We start from the raw sequence: 16,645 nt of genomic DNA, 5'->3' as shown, positions 1-16,645 counted from the left end.
AGTTGAGGCTTCCTTGGAGGAGACTTCTCTGATACAAAGCAGATTATCCATAGCGACAGAATTGCATTATTCTGCGATTGCGATTCGAAACTGAATATGAAAGGAGCTGTCGCATCCACGTCTTCAAAACGACGATTCCAGTCAGACATCGAGGAGCGTTTGTGGAACTTCGATGGTTGTGACTCGTGCAATATGGTGCTCTGTGCCTAGATCTTCGACCAGCGCAGAAGCAGCGCAGCAGCAATAACTGGCAACACGCTCACTAACTCTCCCAGTCCCGCCCACTCTGGGGGAATTCTGGCATTGACAAAAGCACCCGCAGCGAGAAGGACTGCAAAGGTGTTGTAAACGAAGCTCCAGATAAAGTTGACCTTGATGCGGTTGACAGATTTCCGACTGGTGTCCATCATAGTGGTAATACCAGCCAGAGAAGGCCGCATGAGAACCACATCCGCGGCGGATTGCGCGACATCCGTGCCTTCGTTCATATGAACGCCGATCGTAGCCTGTGCGAGAGCAACGGCATCGTTCGTGCCGTCACCGCAGAAAACAACAACCGGTTTTTTAAGATCTATACTAGTACTGAGGAGCATCTGGATGTAGTCCTTCTTGTCAGCGGGTGAGCTTCGAGAGCGCACGTTGCCGCCAGGAATGCTAAGCTTGGACGCCAAAGACTGAACAGCTCCGTCATCGTCGCCAGAAACGACATGTACTGAGATGCCACGCCTCTGCAAGGCCTCCACCGTCCCCGCAGCGTCCGGTCGAAGCTCATCTTCAAGACCATAGATAGCCTGTAACGTATCGTCGATAGTAAAGCAGAAGACAGTGTATCCTTGAGCAAGCATTCGTTGAACAAGTTCATTGTCCGATAGATTCAGCCAGCGAGAATTACCTGCTCGAAGTTTCCGGCCACCGAAGGTGGTTTCAACACCTTTGCCAGTAAAGCTCTTAGGCTCAGGAACAGTCAAAGCCATAACTCCGGCATCCTTGAGGTGAGCAGCAACAGAAACCGAGACTGGATGTCGGCTGTATTCGATGAGGCCTAGAAGTAGAGGGAGCTCGTCCACGCTGTCGCTGTCCGCCGCGACGACAGAAAGCTTTCCCCGAGTCAAGGTCCCAGTTTTGTCAAACACGACGTGCGACGTCTTATGAGCCACTTCAATAGCATCGGCTGACTTGAAGATGATACCTCTCTCCGCCGCGACTCCGCTGGCAATCACAATGACCATAGGAACAGCCAGTCCAATAGCGCAGGGGCAAGAGACGATGAGGACAGTAATGGCGTAGGTGATGGCCTGAATTGTAGCTTCGGATCCATCATATCCACGAATAGTCATGCCTACTGCAACCCAGATGACGAACGTGATGATTGTCAATGCCAGCACAACCGGGACGAAGTAGGATGCTACCCGGTCTGTGAGATCCTGCAGCCTGGGTTTCGACAGTTTGGCCTCATCGACCATCGCAGCAATGGTGGTGATAGTATTATCGCTAGGCAAACGGTTCAGTCGAACAGTCATAAGTCCAGACCCATTGATAGACCCAGCAACCACAATAGACTTGGGAGATTTCTCTACCGGTCTAGATTCACCTGTGAGCATAGACTCGTCAACCTCAGACGACCCATTGATGACAGTGCCGTCGGTCGGGATTCTGGTGCCAGGGAGAACTTTGAAGGTATCGCCGTATTGAAGAAGGCGGGCGTCAATCTCCCGTTTCCTTCCGCTCGTTTGGTCGACAAGAATAGCTGTCGATGTCTGAAGTGACCGGATAGAAATGGATTCAACCGCTCTCTGACGAGCGAGAGCGGCAACCCACCGACCAACCATGATCAAGGTGACTAAGAGAGTGCTCGTTTCAAAGAATTGACCAGTCGAAAGGGGCTGCTCTGCAACGAGGTACCCAAAGGAGACCACCGAGAATACGTAGGCAGCACTGGTGCTCAAGACAATCAAGAGGTCCATCTCGATAACCCTCGAGAAAATGAGAGCCTTCAGCGCTTTGGGATAGAAAGGCCCTGCTATGACAACTTGAACAATCGTGGCCAAGGTGAGTGAAGCCGAGGTATATGCGACCTCCCTCTCAGGAAGTGAAGCCCATGCCATGACTAGGACCGGAATCGTCAAGACAGCGGAGAGAAGTGTCATATATCCGACATGACGAACATGCTTGCTGCCAGCCTCCAGCGAAGGGTCACCGCGTGGAGGAGCAAGTTCAATTGGCGAAGTCCAAATATTCTCGGTGAGGTCTCGAGCTCCCACGATCTTCGGATCAAACGCAACTCGCACGGTGTGCTTGTCCACGAGTGCCATGTCAAGAACTCCGTCCGGCCAGGTCTGACTAATGAAATTCGATGGCTCATCAGGGACGATAAGATCTAGGCTAGATCCCTGGTTCAGGACTCTTTTGCACTTAAATTCAGTGGTTCGCTCCAGATGTTTCATGACTTCCTCCACTGAGCCAAGACGAAGATCAATGTTGAACTCGGCTCGTGAGAGAACCAGACTGGTTTTCAGGTCTTTGACGGCGGGGACAGTAACGAGGGTTCGGCTGAGCTTTGTCTCGCAGCCAGTACAAGTCATGCCAGAAATACTGAGAACAACATGTTCCTTGCCAATACCCTGATTCTCTATGTCGGTGATGGGCTGAATCGAAACTTTCTCAATCTCTAAACTAGGATCGGGCACATCAGAGGAGCAGCAAGCATGGGTGCAAGAGCCTTGAAGGCTAGCCGGCTGCTTTTCCGTGCAGTGAGAACCTGCACAACTGGTCATTGAAGTCTTCACGATATTCCGCTTGAGTGGCTTGCAGTAAGACCCAGAGGAAAAGGCATTGGGGAGCTCTTTGGTAATCGTGTATTTAGCTGTTCCACAAACAGACCCTGCGCACCCACTAGTTAGAGGAGGTTCAACAACGGGTTTGACCTTCGAACAGCATGAGTCCGCATAAATGCTCTTGGTGTCATTGTCTTTAACACGCTGGTCTCTGGGACAGCAAGATCTGGGGCAGCCGACATTGGGAGGGGATTCTTCGAGACGGGGAGTCTCCGAGCAGCAAGAATCAAGGCGTCCAGTTTGGGCAGCAGGCTGCTTCGCGAGCTTGTCGGGGGAGTAGCAATACTTAGCACAGTTATGCTTGTCGAATAGAGCCGTGGTGGGAGTGGCCTCAGAGCAGCACGGCTTCGGGCACTTGCTTTTGACAGGAGGCTCTTTGGCGGGCTTGTCCTTCGAGCAAAAAGAGACAACACAGGCATCCGCGGACGCCTTCTGGACAGCCTGGATGCTTTCACGAGAGCCCCTTCGTAGGCGAAGACGGTTCTCCGCAGCCTGGTCCTTGGTGACGGAGCCGTTGCTGCAGGAATCCAGTGAAGTGCGAAGGGAGCGAGCAGATGACTTCCTAGAGGACTGCTTCCAGTCCAGTGACTGTCGCTCGCGAATTTCACAGCAGGTTTCCTGGCCAAGAGCAATGAGAGCGCGGCAGATACATCCCAGGGCTTGTAGAGTAGGGCCGTAGCGGTCGAGGGTAGAGAGACTATGTTGACTGCATGCCTTGCGGTCGGTAGCTCCACCACAAGCTGAAGGGAGTTAGCAGTATTTAACCGCCATTCTCAAAGAGCGGATACCCACTATTTGGCGGACTGTTTGGGCCGGGGGCAGCCGTAGCATTCATCTCGCATTCCCGCATAGCCAAGCGGTCAAGGCACGACGTGTCACAGCATGGGCTGACTTTGCCACGGCAGCAGTCAGGCGCGTCGGTATGATTCTCGGTTTTGTTGTCCGCACATTTGCCAGAAGAGCAGCAATCATCCGGTTTTTCCGGGGTGGGTGTATTTCGACCCGGGATGGTGTCCAGAGGCTGAGCATCATCGCTATCGCAGCAAGAATCGGGGCAACTGCTCGTTTCCTCACTTGGAGCCGCGAGTGGCAAAAAATCAGGCTCAGGGGCTGGAGCCGGTGGGCCACAATAGTCGCATCCCATTGTTGAAGTGAGCCTTTGCTTTCAGTCCAATTTGTGTGAATTTGAGGTATTGTTGAAGTTGAGCAGAGATCATGAAACAATGTCAGTCGGTCGGTTTCCCATCGGACACGCTAGGCACGTGGATAGTCGACCGCCCCTGATTACATACATTCATAACCGCTACAATAGTACAATAGTTACCTCGTAACCGTGGCCTACCAGCGGAAGCGGTGTGGGTAGGTCGGTAGGCCACGGTTATTGGAGATTGACGATGCCAGCCTCCAACTGTTTGTCCTGTGACCAAATCGAGTTGTAATGCTACTAAAAATGGCATCGGTAGTGACGCTGGCGTGCACTCTATATTTGGACGAGAGCGTGGGAGCGAAGTTTATCTTCTAGAGGAGCAGCGGTACATATGAGCACAGTTTACTTAGAATTTTGCGCGTTCAGTCCTGTACATAAGACAGAAAAATGACAAACAACGACTGGCCCGCAGTGCAAACCTGAGCCCGCAAGGTGGAGAACCTGCGGGGGTTTTCGGCGCTTGGGCCCGTGCTTCGACCAGGGCCTCGCCGGATGTTTAACGGCTGCCAAGCTAACTGATACGCATGAGACCACGGGCATCAGCCTGGGATGGCCTTCGGTTCCTAACAGTGGCAACGGAATTGTTCCGTAAAAGCGCCACAAACATATTACCCACGATGCGCACAATAACTCGGGTTGAAATCCCGAACGCTAGCGCGGTGGGAGCAGCCAAAAATGCAGTGCTGCACATTGGTTGCCTCGACCCGTTTTCAGAAGGGCTATCGTGAACTTCCCCGTAAATGCTGAGTGGGATGTCGATCCGCATCATGCGGATAGAAGGGAGGGCTTGAGGCACGCGCCCCTTCGCTTAGCCTTGCGAGTCGTCTTCGAGGCCAAGTGGGTCCTGCCAGAGCATTGCCGTGATCGCCAGGCCGGGCATCAGCTCCGTGCTGTTAACGGCGCGGAAGCCTACCCGCTCATACAACGAGGTGCCTTTGATGCTTGCCTCCAAGCCCACGGCGACTTGCTCTTGCCTCCCTTGCTGTAATCCCCATTCGACCAGTTGCCGACCAATCCCGCGCCGCTGGAAACCAGGGTCCACGGCCAAGCTGTCGAGGTACCAGAGCTCCGGGTATGTGTCGAAGGGGAAGCAGTCCACCGCAGAGGCTTGCTTGTAGTGTGCGAGCTTGGGAAGGTCGACGCTGCGGTCTGGGGCGACGAGAGCGAGGTAGCGGTCTTCAATTGCAAGGAGCAAACGCTCGAGCGCTGCACGAACGGAGCGTTAGCCAATTCATACGCGCAGACAGCGGAACCTGGAATTAGTATCATAGTATTATCAGCATCGAAATGGGAGCAATCACCATGCCACGACCCCTTCTTTGACTGGTGCCACCGCGCCGCCCCTGCGCCAGTACCCATCCGCTCCCACGCGGCGTAGCCACGGATCCGCGCTCCACCGTTGAGCTCATGCTCCGGCTCGGTCTGTTCCACCGCCACGACCATCACACAGCCTGGTGTGACCATTCGCCGCTTCAGGCGTCGCAAGAAGGCAAGTCGGAAGTCTGCATAGTGAGTGTGGCGGTGCGGACAGAGGTAGGCAAAGAGCTCGTCCTCCAGCATGGCCTGCGCGGCCACATCGGCCACGAACGGGAGGTCCTCGCGACAGATTGGTCGTAGACACACTGAAGCCATTTCTGGGGAGGGGTCCGAAGCTTTCCCAGCTACTCCATAACCGGTTTTCGGACTGGATGGAGTTTCGCTGGCCACGAGTTCCGCGGTCGGCTTTCTTGCCTTCCTGTGGCGACGGCCGAGAAAGTGCCGCTCCCCGCAAGAATTTCTCGGCCAGCGGCAAAATGAACTTTTCGCGTTCGCTTTCGCTTCGACTCCGAGCCATCTTGGCCTTCCACTTTAATGCTAGTCTCTTCGCCTAAAATTTTGGCAGAACGTTGTGTTTCAGATTTGCTGTTCACTCTCATTTTTCCATTCCTCGTGCCCTCGAGACTCCTTGTCGAACCTGCTCGCATCGGCTGCTCTATTGGCGCGTGCGGAGTGACTGGAGAAGAACTGGGTCTGCACGAACCCACCGGGACTCCTCTTTTTCGCCCCTCCACCTTTCGCACCGCCCCGAGCTCTGACCTTTCCATCCCCCTCGACCTCTTTTCGCCTCAGAACGAACCGGGACGCCATTGCACAATCGCATCCTGCAAGGGTCCCGCGCCAGCCCATCGTCGAGTCCTTGACCTCATCACCGCCCTCGGCGACCGTCTAGTTACATCTGAGCCCAACCACCACGGCAGGCGACAGATTGCGTGCGACAGGTTGACAATCCGCCTGGAGACAATTGGCAAGCGGAGCCAGTGAGACGGAAAACAGGACCCCGAACCGCACCGTCTGCTGCCATAACAAATCGCCGGCCTGCGAACTCGTTTACGCCTCTTCCTGTGCCCCTCGAACCCGTCGCCTTCGACACTCTCGTGGATGCGCCACTCCAGCTAGCGCAATAGACCAGACCATGGCGGTGAAACTGGCCCACTGGAAGAAACTAGGTATACGACCGCGGTCTCGACCAAGCGGGTCACGATCACCATCCCACTTCTCTCTGCCCATCTTATAGCACGCGCGCCAGGGCACCCTGCCTGCTCTGCGCCAGCGCCGGCGACATGGTTCCTAGTGAGCTGTCCAAGCCCCCCGATGGCCTGATCGGGGGCTACAAGGGCGACCTAACTGTGCGCATTATAATGATTGTATTCTCGTCCATCGCCCTGTACAATGCGATCGAGCTTTTTATATTGTTGTTTTTGACATTCCAGCACTACCGCGGGCTGTATTTTTGGACGCTTTTGCTTTCTGTCGTGCTTGGTGTGATCCCGCACACAATCGCATATATATTGGAGTTCTTTTCGTTGGCTCCGCTGTGGCTCTCCTTGACGCTGGGGACCATTGGCTTTTATGTCATGGTGCCAGGCCAGTCGTTGGTTCTCTACTCGCGACTCCATCTCGTGGTTCAAAGTCACAAACTCCTGCGTTTTGTGCTGTGGCTGATCATTATTGACGCCGTTCTGTTGTTAATCCCGACAACAATTCTCACGTTTGCGACGGCTTACGTCGGCACCGTTCCTATCATCCGAGGCTACAATGTCATGGAGCGCCTCCAGCTAGCCTGGTTCTGCACCCAAGAGTTTCTCATCTCAGGCATTTATATCTCGGAGACGGTGAAGCTGCTGCGCCTGATGCCAGACAAGGAGCGAAGGCGAACGAGGATCATGTATGAGTTGCTGGCTATCAACTTTGTCATTATCATGCTCGATGTGGCTTTGCTGGTGGTCGAGTATATCGGCTACTACTCGCTACAAACAACTCTGAAACCGATGGTGTACAGCATCAAGCTCAAGCTGGAGTTCGCAGTTTTGGGTAAGCTTGTGTCTCTTGTTCAGACGCAACACTCGCAGCCTACCTCGACCGAACACGACGAGTATCCCAACTTTGTGGACCCGTCCCAGTTCACCTCTGATGTAACCCATGCGGCTCCCGTCAATTCCCGTGTCCCGCGGGGGATGAGCGCCTGGAATGGGATCTCCATGGAAAGCCTGCCATCGTCAGAGCAACGAATGCGTCCGTCGACTCGTTCAAGGCTTTCCAGTGACACCGAGGATCCAGCTTGATTCCAGCATAGGCAGATCAAAGTCTCCTTATCATCCACTCACGGAATATCCTATATCACACATCCCGGCGCGACCGCCGCAATGGTCCGCCGCCTCCGGCCAGTGGTCCGTTGACCAAGCATCACGGGCGGTAGCCCGCGATCCCGCCCATAGTAACGTTCTGAAGATCTTAGTGGGCCAGAGCGTGCACCGTGATCACTCGTACAGTTCATGGCGCCGTGACACGCATAAGTGCCACTCGTGCAGCTTCCACTGGTCTGCTTTCGGAATTATTTTCAGCATAGATCTTCAACTTCCAAGCGGGCTGGATACGCCTGGTTCTTACATTATCTTGCCGCATCTACTGCTACTGTCCATACTTGATCAGACTCCGCATACGGGCTCTATCCAGTTCTAATCAGTGTACAATACCCTTCAAAAGCGTACAACATAATTTCAATGATTCATGCTTTTATTTAGCTGGGGACAAAGTCAATCCGAAACTCATAAAATTTACGAGCTCAACTACGTTGGGATGACGGAGCTCCATCACCTAGCCGACTAGAACCATTGACACAATTGGCCACGGTTAGAAACTCTCCAGCAATGCGTATTAACACCTATCTAATCGACCATCTCCACGATGCACACCGGCGTCACCATCCACCGTGGACCCTACGAAACCATCCCACCCACCGCATCCCCTGGCCTTCTCTTTCTCCAGCGCTTCCTCCCTGCCACCGACTCCCTCGACCCAAACAAACTCTCCATCAGCCCCTTCTTCACGCCGAACGCCCCCATCATCGTCGGCAGCAATCCACCCAGCGCCACCAGCGGCACAATCCCCCTCCTCCAAGTCCGCGGCCGGCAAGTCGCCCAATTCCACCACGAAGTCCACATCGCCTGGGACATGGACCTCAACCGCGAGACCGGCGCAGTGAATGCCATGACAGACACAGCTACTGGGCCAAATACCGGGACGCCCTTCGCCCCGCTAACCGGCGGCGTCCTCGTCAAGCGCACGGTCATGTTCGAGGCCACGTCGGAGACGGTGTTTAAGCAGGATCCAGACCAGTTCCCTGTCAAGGTACGGGAGTTTAATATCCTTGATCTGGAAGGGAATAGCCTTGATGATCTGCAGATCGTTGAGATGAGGATTTTCTCAGACTCGAGACCAGTTCAGGCTCGCGCTGCTGAGTTGCATAAGTCGTCGGCTTTTGGGGACGGCGCTACGCAGGAGGCGCCGCAATCTCTTTGATTAGTCCTGATTGGAAGCGGTTGGCGTTGGGCTTGGTGGTCCACTGCGGAACTAAGGCGGAATGGATGGACAGCTGACATGGTGTAGGCAACAATGTGGGGGAGTGTTGCATTGTGTTGGCGTAGTTCTTATCTTGCGGGGTTGGCGATGGTTTGCCGATCGGCAGTGGATTCTTATCTCGGCCTTTTTATCGCTGGTTCTTAAAGGAATTGTTTCCCAAGAACTCGGGGGATGGGCCGATTGCCAATTTTCTTGTACGTTGTTCAAGATGACACAGTCTCTGATTATCGAAAAGGTCCGCGCTGCTTTGGAGAAGTACGAGTCGAGGCTCAGCGACATTAACCAGAAGGTTAGAAAAATGAGCACTCCCCAATATAGATTCAACGTGGGAGAACTTCTAATCTCTGCGTTGTAGATCTGGTCGGAGCCTGAATTGGCGTTCGAAGAGCACAGCGCGCACGATAACATCTGCGATCTATTTGATGCTCTCGCTGCCCAAGGGTACCAAGTCAAACGAAGCGCCTATGGGATCGGCACCGCATTGGAGGTCAGCTATACGCGAGGCGAAGGTGGCCGAGTCATCGTATTTAATGCCGAGTATGATGCGCTACCGGGCATCGGACATGCCTGTGGGCATAATCTGATTGCGACCAGTTCAATTGCGGCATTCATCGCCACGTGCGAAGCCATGAGTGCCATGTATTCCGATGCCATTGGCTATTCGGTTCGTTTGCTGGGAACCCCTGCGGAAGAAGGCGGCGGAGGAAAGCTGCAGCTCATTGATGCTGGTGCGTATAAGGATGTGGATGCTTGCTTCATGGTTCATCCGTTTCCCGCGCTTTCGGGCGCGCCCGATCTTCTCAGCTCCAGCTTTTGCTCAGGTCAGTATCTGGCAAACAACAAGATTGAGGTAACTTTCACCGGGAAACCGGCACACGCATCTGCTGCTCCTTGGGAAGGAGTTAATGCCCTCGATGCTGTTGTAGCCGCATATGTCAATATCTCCATGCTGCGCCAGCAGATCCTCCCCACACAGAAGATTCACGGAGTGGTGCTCCGTGGAGGGGAGCGACCTAATGTCATTCCGGCCTCTACCACAGTGGAGTACTATATCCGGTCTGAAACGATCAGGACACTGAAGCCGCTCACCGAGAGAGTTCTCAAATGTTTTGAAGCGGCTGCAACAGCCACCGGGTGTACTGTCGATTATAAATGGTTGGTGGCTCTGTCATGGCCCTATATTGATCGCATTCGCTGACCCTTACACTCCAGGGAACCGGCATACATGGACATGATGATCAACCGCCCCATTTGCAAGACTTACATGGATGCTATGAATAAGATGGGCTACAAAACTATCTACGACGCGGTTGGCCAGGAAGGTGGCCTGAGCGGCGGATCTACAGACATGGGCAATGTGTCATATGAGGTTCCTGGCTTCCATGGCGGCTTCTACATCAATGCCGACGGAGTAAACCACACACCACAGTTTACCGCTGGCGCCGGTTCTGAGGATGGCTTCAGGCGCAGTCTGTATTGCGCGGCGGGCATGGCCGTCGTGGGATGTCAGGTGTTGGCCGATGATGCATTTGCCACTGCTGTTAAATCGGATTTTGAGAACTGGAAATGATGTAGGAGAGCAGGCCCCATTGCATTCAATAGACCCGATCTTACTATAGAAAACGCAATAAAACATATTTATTGGCCATATCGAATATCGATCCAGAGAGCCAAATCAAATACCAAAGCTGCAAGAAAAGAATCCAACCTTCGCTTTTTCAAATGGAGACCCTCCGCTGCTTGTTCTAATTTTGCATATGTGACCTGTCGTGCTTTGAAGCTAGCCGGCTTTCTATTCTCTATCTATACTCTTTCTCTCTTCCCAATCCCCAGTATCATTGGAGTCATTTCCGCTTTTGGATATTGCCATTTATAGCACGCCTTGGCCCGCATCCTTCTCCCTGTTTCCATTTATGATCACGTCCATCATTCAGGCAGTGAAATCCTTGACGATATCTGGTGCTGATCCATTACCCCAGCCCTTCGCAGCAGTGAAATAGAGCGAATGGGATCAGCTATGACAATTTCCGGTTGACTCTGCACAGGGGCAAGATACATAGTTGTGGCGAATTATACACCGTGGTGGAATTGCAGTGTGATATCTTCGGGATCGCCGACCATTCGGCCGATGGCTTGCCTCTCGGGGTCTGCAGCGAAGGTTTCACGAAGTGCGTCTGAATTACGTCATGGCGCAGAGACGGACAGGTACGAGCCGATATGATCTAACTGTGGCTGGTGTTGATCTAATGATCGGTAACTTTAACCGCTAGTGATGTCTTACAGTGTGACTGACTAACGGTCCGTGGTTCTCGAAAGATCCTGTCGGTTGGGTTGTGATGTCATTAGGCATTCCACCCTGAATTGTGAGGCATGCAACCGCCAACAACCCAGTCATCATGATGCGCCGACTCCACCTTCTTCCGAAGTCTCGTCCATCAATTCCGTGTCTACCTCCCACAGGCTTACACGCGAGCAGTACGGGGTACTTTCAGTCCTTGGTAGACGAGTCTACAGAAGGAACTCGGTCCACCTCCGTCGATGGGTTGCCACGGTTCGCTGGGGTACCGAGTACCTGTCGAAGTACCTTCCGGCTAAGAGAGCCCTTAGCTCAGCCACCAGAAAGCTCTGCGCTTCTTCCACTTGGGACGCCAGTGGCTTGTGTTCCCCGGTTGTCGCTAGTCCATGGGATCCAATTCTCTCCATTCGCCAACGATGGACCCAATCATCGGGTACCACCCGGCTCGCGCGTTCCCCCAATCATGATGCCAGAGGAAACTGTCGCCGCGGCTGCTCCCTCGCGTTTACCAGCCCAGTGGGTGCCATTCCCGTCTTGCACTGGTTCTTCTGGGGCTAGTGTGGGTTGACAGGCGACCTGCACATCATTTCCCCTTCTCACTGGATCCAAAATCCGCACATGCTTCCTCAAAGTGATGGAAGAGGAATACGGACCTACTCGCGCTCCGCCGGTAACCCCTTCAAGATCATAGACTTTTCCCCCCACCTCCACCCTAGCCTGTCGTCCTCTCCAGATCGCCCATCACTCCTTTGGGATTCCATCCTCCTATACATCGCGCAGGCACTCATCCACTTGCATCTTGGATCGACAATCGAACGCCTCCTCAGTGGGCGCGAGATCCCTGATGAGCCCCGTCCCAAATATCCACCCCACCTTTCTCTGGATTCTCGCTGTGTTTCACCTGTTGGACATGCGGTAGTCACGCTCCGTGGTGTGCGGATTGCGCCTGCTTAGAAGAGAAGAAAAGAGCCGGCTTATTTCGATCGCGACCCGGTTCTGCTGTCGGACTATTTGAACCGAATCGGCCCTGCCGCTGTACCATCAGCAGACATAGGACCGACCAGCTCCCATACGGCCCCAGTTGGATCAAGTCGCAATCTTCTCTCCCGACACCCTTCGCCCTCACGTTCCCCGGGCTGCGACCGAACCGACTTCGTCTCGAACGACTCGGACCTAGATGGCGTCGTCGAATCCCCATAACTCGAGACCTGGGACCCCACGGAAGCGGTCGGAGAGTGTAGCGACCAGGTGGTCGCCCTCGATCGAGACCACCAACGCTCGTCCCGAGAGCAGAGACCGGTCGCAATCCGTTACGCACCATGAAGGGCCGCGGCAACCCAGTACAGAGTATGATGGAACCCATCGCGTGTTTCCTATCCGGTCGGTCGTCTCGGTTGATCCGACCGCGGCGCAATCTGCCTCAACCCGTGCTCGGGGTGCGGCCTCCCCAACCCGCGAGGGAGCTCGCCAATATTCAATCATTGATGAACACACCTGGAATCATCTGCAATCTCAGCCTCAACCCTCTCCACCGCAGCCCCGATGCGACCCAAATCCGATTATACCCACAGACATCCTCCGCCATGAAACACATGCCGCTAACGATCAGGCTGAATTGGCCACTCACTCCATGGCATCCCGAGTCGCTCAGCATCCCGAAATTTATGCCAAGGCAACAAGTGACAGTCAGTCGGCGCGGAGCGGTACTCCTCTGCCTCAAGCACAAGCACCAGCTGCTTCTAGCGAGCCTTACGATCATGTTACAGCCCGGTTCAAGCACGTCATGGCGGAGAGTGGCCATGCTGTGCTCACAGGACGAGACGGAGCTTCGTTTCAATACTGCGAAGATGAGCCCATCCGCATTCCGGGTGCTGTCCAGAGTTTTGGCGTCATGCTCGCTCTTCGAGAGGAATCCCCCAATCAGCTCGTGGTTCGTGTGGTGAGTGAGAATTCACGGGACCTTCTAGGCTACTCGCCAAAACAACTTTTCGAGTTGGAAGATTTCCGTGCAATCTTAAACGACGATCAAGCAGACTCTCTATTGGATCACATCGATTTCGTTCGTGATGATGCTTATGACCCGAGCGTGGACGGCCCCGAAGTGTTCAGTTTGACCATTCCCACTCCCGACGGTGAGAAACGGCGCTTCTGGTGTGCGACACATATCAGCCAGACCCAGAAAGATTTAATCATCTGCGAGCTGGAACTTGAAGATGATGAGGTCAACCCGTTGAATGTCGGTGGATCAACTTCTCCTGGCAGTCCAACCGGAACCCTAGGGTCCTTTCCGACTCCAGACCAATACGCTGCTAGCACCATCAACATCAGTCAGCCGCTTCGAATCCTTCGTAATGCTCGGCGACGAAAGGGTGAGGCAGCTGCCATGGAGGTCTTCAGCATTTTGACACAGATTCAGGAGCAATTAGGCCGAGCTAATGACCTCGATACTCTGCTTAACACCACGGCAGGTTTGGTCAAGGAGCTCACGGGGTTCCATCGCGTGTTGATTTATCAATTTGACAGCAGTTGGAATGGCTTGGTAGTAGCAGAACTGGTCGATCCGAAGGTCACCGTCGACCTGTTTAAAGGTCTTCATTTTCCGGCGTCGGATATTCCTGCTCAGGCTCGTGAGCTCTACCAAATCAACAAGGTCCGGCTTCTTTACGACCGAGACCAGGTCACATCACGACTCGTCTGTCGGACGATGGAGGACTTGGAAACTCCCTTGGACATGACTCACGCTTACTTGCGAGCAATGTCGCCAATCCATATCAAGTACCTCGCCAATATGAAAGTTCGATCATCAATGTCGATTAGTGTCAACGCTTTCAACGATCTCTGGGGCCTGATATCTTGCCACTCTTATGGAAAGGCTGGTATGCGTGTTTCGTTCCCTATTCGGAAAATGTGCCGTCTCCTTGGTGACACAGTCTCGCGGAATATCGAACGTCTGTCGTACGCCTCTCGCCTCCAAGCCCGAAAGCTTATCAACATGGTCCCTACCGAGGCCAACCCCTCGGGTTATATCATCGCATCCTCGGATGATCTACTACAACTCTTCGATGCGGATTATGGTGCTCTTTCCATTCGCGATGAGACCAAAATTCTGGGGGACAACAGTAACTCTCAAGAGGTGCTTGCTCTTCTGGAGTTTCTTCGCATGCGTCAGATGAACTCCGTTCTGGCTTCCCATGATATCATCAAGGACTTCCCCGACTTACATTATGGCCCTGGTCTCAAAGCTATATCAGGGTTGCTTTACGTGCCATTATCCACTGGCGGCAGTGATTTTATCGTCTTCTTCCGAAAAGGTCAACTTACTGAGATCAAGTGGGCCGGCAATCCCTATGATATTGCAAAGCGAAAGGAGACTGCAGGATACTTGGAGCCTCGAAGCAGCTTCGCTGCATGGCGGGAGACCGTACTTAGTCAGTCCCGCGAGTGGTCCGAAACCGACGTGGAGACCGCCGCCGTTCTTTGCCTTGTCTACGGTAAATTTATCAAAGTGTGGCGTCAGAAGGAGGCCGCCATGCAGACCTCGCAGCTCACCAAACTGCTTCTGGCGAATTCCGCCCACGAGGTTCGCACCCCCTCAACGCGATCATTAACTATCTGGAGATTGCGCTGGAAGGAGCATTGGATTCGGAAACCCGAGATAGTTTGACCAAGTCACACTCCGCCTCCAAATCCCTGATCTATGTCATCAATGATCTTCTGGACCTTACCAACACCGAAAAAGGCCATGAGCTTATTAAAGACGAGAAATTCGATCTTCAGACTACCTTCCGGGAGGCGACTGATATGCTGGCTGGCGAAGCCAAGCGGAAGAATATCTCGTACACTGTGTCCGCTCACCCGGGTCTCCCTCATATGGTACTTGGCGATCAACGCCGTGTGCGTCAAGTTTTCTCCAACGTCATCGCCAATGCCATCCAGCATACAGCCTCCGGAGCCGTTACCGTTGAGATGTGGCGTTCCCCCCCCAAGATCTACCTGGGCACGTGGCTGTGGAGTTCATGGTTGTGGATACGGGAGCTGGCATGTCAAAAGCCAAGTTGGAGGCTATTTTTCATGAACTCGAGCAAGTGTCCACAGATGAACACTATTACCCAGAAGAGGGACAGGAATTGGAAGAAAAGCCCGCGAGGAAGCGTGCCCTAGGCCTTGGCCTCGCGTTGGTTGCACGAATTGTTCACAACATGCAAGGTCAGCTTGGGGTAAAGTCAGAAGAGGGCAAGGGCAGTCGTCTCAAGATTCTTTTGCATTTCAAACTTCCGGAGGGAGCTTCAACAGAGACACCGGACAAGGCGGCTCAGCCTGGCCACGATCCTGTACCTCCCACGCCCATGCTCTCCGATCGGGAGTTCACCTTGGTTGGTAGTGGTGCGGCTGATTGCCGTGAAGCCCGACGACGCAGCTCCGAAAGTCTTCGCAGTGGAGGCAGCTCACGTAGTGGCAAGAGTCAGGCTGATCGACTGATCAGCGCCATTCAGGAGCCGTCTCTCATAAAGCGAACCCACAGCGAGAGCCCCGACGTGCGTCAACTGAGACAGTCAACCAACCCTATCAGTGCAAACAAGTGGTCGGCAACGATGGGCTCGCCACGGCCAGCTAGCCTCAAAAGGTCGTCCATGACACAAGATCCCCTTGCTAGTCTGTCAACAGTCACACACACTCCACCGCTTACATTGCAACCATTCAAATCCCCACCTGCTCCCGGCACGGAAAGTATCACTGATTCCGGTGTGCCTATGGGACCTGTTCGTATCTCCGAACGGTCTGCTCAGTATCGATCTCAACAAGTTGCTGATCAATCCTACTTTCCCCCCATGCCTGTATCGGCGACCGATCCATCAATTGCCACCTCGGCAGCAGGTGCGCCTTCTACAGCACCCACCTCAATTCCTCCCACTACCTCGCCATTACTTCATGTTCTTGTCGCAGAAGATGACCCTATCAACAGCAAGATCGTTCACAAACGTCTTACCAAACTTGGCCATTCTGTCCTACTCACCGGTCACGGCGAAGCATGTGCCAATGCATTTACCTCAGGGAGCCAAGTCTTCGACGTTGTCCTGATGGACATCCAAATGCCCATTGCCGACGGCATGGCCGCTACTAGGATGATTCGTGAATTCGAAGCCAAGAAGGCTCCAGTTTCGCTTTCGAATGAAGGTCAGCGGACCTCTCGCGTTCCCATATTTGCCGTGTCTGCATCACTTCTTGAGTCAGAGATGCAGAAGTACGTTGATACGGGCTTTGATGGCTGGGTCATGAAGCCAATTAACTTCGCAAGACTCAATATTCTGCTGCGCGGGATTTGTGATCTTGAAGTAAGGAAAGATGCCACATACAAGCCAGGTAGTCAATGGGAAAATGGTGGCTGGTTTGATCAGTAATCGACCAACC

The 16,645-nt window shown here is 53.7% G+C and overlaps 8 protein-coding genes across 8 annotated transcripts; 5 read left to right on the top strand and 3 right to left on the bottom strand.

Annotated features, from left to right (window-relative positions):
• Window positions 1-206: 206 nt before the first annotated feature.
• N7482_009093 (cation-transporting P-type ATPase PCA1) lies at window positions 207-3,867 on the bottom strand (the record flags this gene model as incomplete). The annotated part of the gene is made up of 2 exons (XM_056691217.1): window positions 207-3,574; window positions 3,627-3,867. Coding segments are annotated over 2 exons (3,609 nt in total), but the record flags the coding sequence as incomplete, so codon positions are not given.
• Window positions 3,868-4,849: 982 nt separating this feature from the next.
• Window positions 4,850-5,673, bottom strand: N7482_009092 (GNAT family N-acetyltransferase; the record flags this gene model as incomplete). Its single annotated transcript, XM_056691216.1, has 2 exons — window positions 4,850-5,247; window positions 5,343-5,673. 2 exons carry the CDS (start codon window positions 5,671-5,673, stop codon window positions 4,850-4,852), a joined length of 729 nt encoding a protein of 242 aa, XP_056538922.1.
• A 261-nt stretch (window positions 5,674-5,934) lies between these two features.
• N7482_009091 (uncharacterized protein) lies at window positions 5,935-6,588 on the bottom strand (the record flags this gene model as incomplete). The annotated part of the gene is made up of 2 exons (XM_056691215.1): window positions 5,935-6,246; window positions 6,436-6,588. The coding sequence occupies 2 exons, from the start codon at window positions 6,586-6,588 to the stop codon at window positions 5,935-5,937; spliced, it is 465 nt and encodes a 154-aa protein (XP_056538921.1).
• A 53-nt stretch (window positions 6,589-6,641) lies between these two features.
• N7482_009090 (uncharacterized protein) lies at window positions 6,642-7,643 on the top strand (the record flags this gene model as incomplete). Its single annotated transcript, XM_056691214.1, has 1 exon — window positions 6,642-7,643. One exon carries the CDS (start codon window positions 6,642-6,644, stop codon window positions 7,641-7,643), a length of 1,002 nt encoding a protein of 333 aa, XP_056538920.1.
• A 622-nt stretch (window positions 7,644-8,265) lies between these two features.
• On the top strand, window positions 8,266-8,880 carry N7482_009089 (uncharacterized protein; the record flags this gene model as incomplete). The annotated part of the gene is made up of 1 exon (XM_056691213.1): window positions 8,266-8,880. One exon carries the CDS (start codon window positions 8,266-8,268, stop codon window positions 8,878-8,880), a length of 615 nt encoding a protein of 204 aa, XP_056538919.1.
• A 268-nt stretch (window positions 8,881-9,148) lies between these two features.
• N7482_009088 (M20 family metallopeptidase) lies at window positions 9,149-10,510 on the top strand (the record flags this gene model as incomplete). Its single annotated transcript, XM_056691212.1, has 3 exons — window positions 9,149-9,229; window positions 9,296-10,095; window positions 10,153-10,510. The coding sequence occupies 3 exons, from the start codon at window positions 9,149-9,151 to the stop codon at window positions 10,508-10,510; spliced, it is 1,239 nt and encodes a 412-aa protein (XP_056538918.1).
• A 1,344-nt stretch (window positions 10,511-11,854) lies between these two features.
• N7482_009087 (uncharacterized protein) lies at window positions 11,855-12,190 on the top strand (the record flags this gene model as incomplete). Its single annotated transcript, XM_056691211.1, has 1 exon — window positions 11,855-12,190. The coding sequence occupies one exon, from the start codon at window positions 11,855-11,857 to the stop codon at window positions 12,188-12,190; it is 336 nt and encodes a 111-aa protein (XP_056538917.1).
• Window positions 12,191-12,413: 223 nt separating this feature from the next.
• On the top strand, window positions 12,414-16,635 carry fphA (putative sensor histidine kinase/response regulator; the record flags this gene model as incomplete). The annotated part of the gene is made up of 3 exons (XM_056691210.1): window positions 12,414-14,816; window positions 14,855-15,196; window positions 15,250-16,635. 3 exons carry the CDS (start codon window positions 12,414-12,416, stop codon window positions 16,633-16,635), a joined length of 4,131 nt encoding a protein of 1,376 aa, XP_056538916.1.
• Between the last annotated feature and the right edge of the window lie 10 nt (window positions 16,636-16,645).

Source organism: Penicillium canariense (assembly GCF_028826845.1).
Source record: "Penicillium canariense strain IBT 26290 chromosome Unknown utg000007l_segment0_segment0, whole genome shotgun sequence".
Taxonomy (NCBI): Eukaryota; Fungi; Ascomycota; class Eurotiomycetes; order Eurotiales; family Aspergillaceae; genus Penicillium; species Penicillium canariense.
This window is presented reverse-complemented; position numbering and strand designations above follow the sequence as displayed.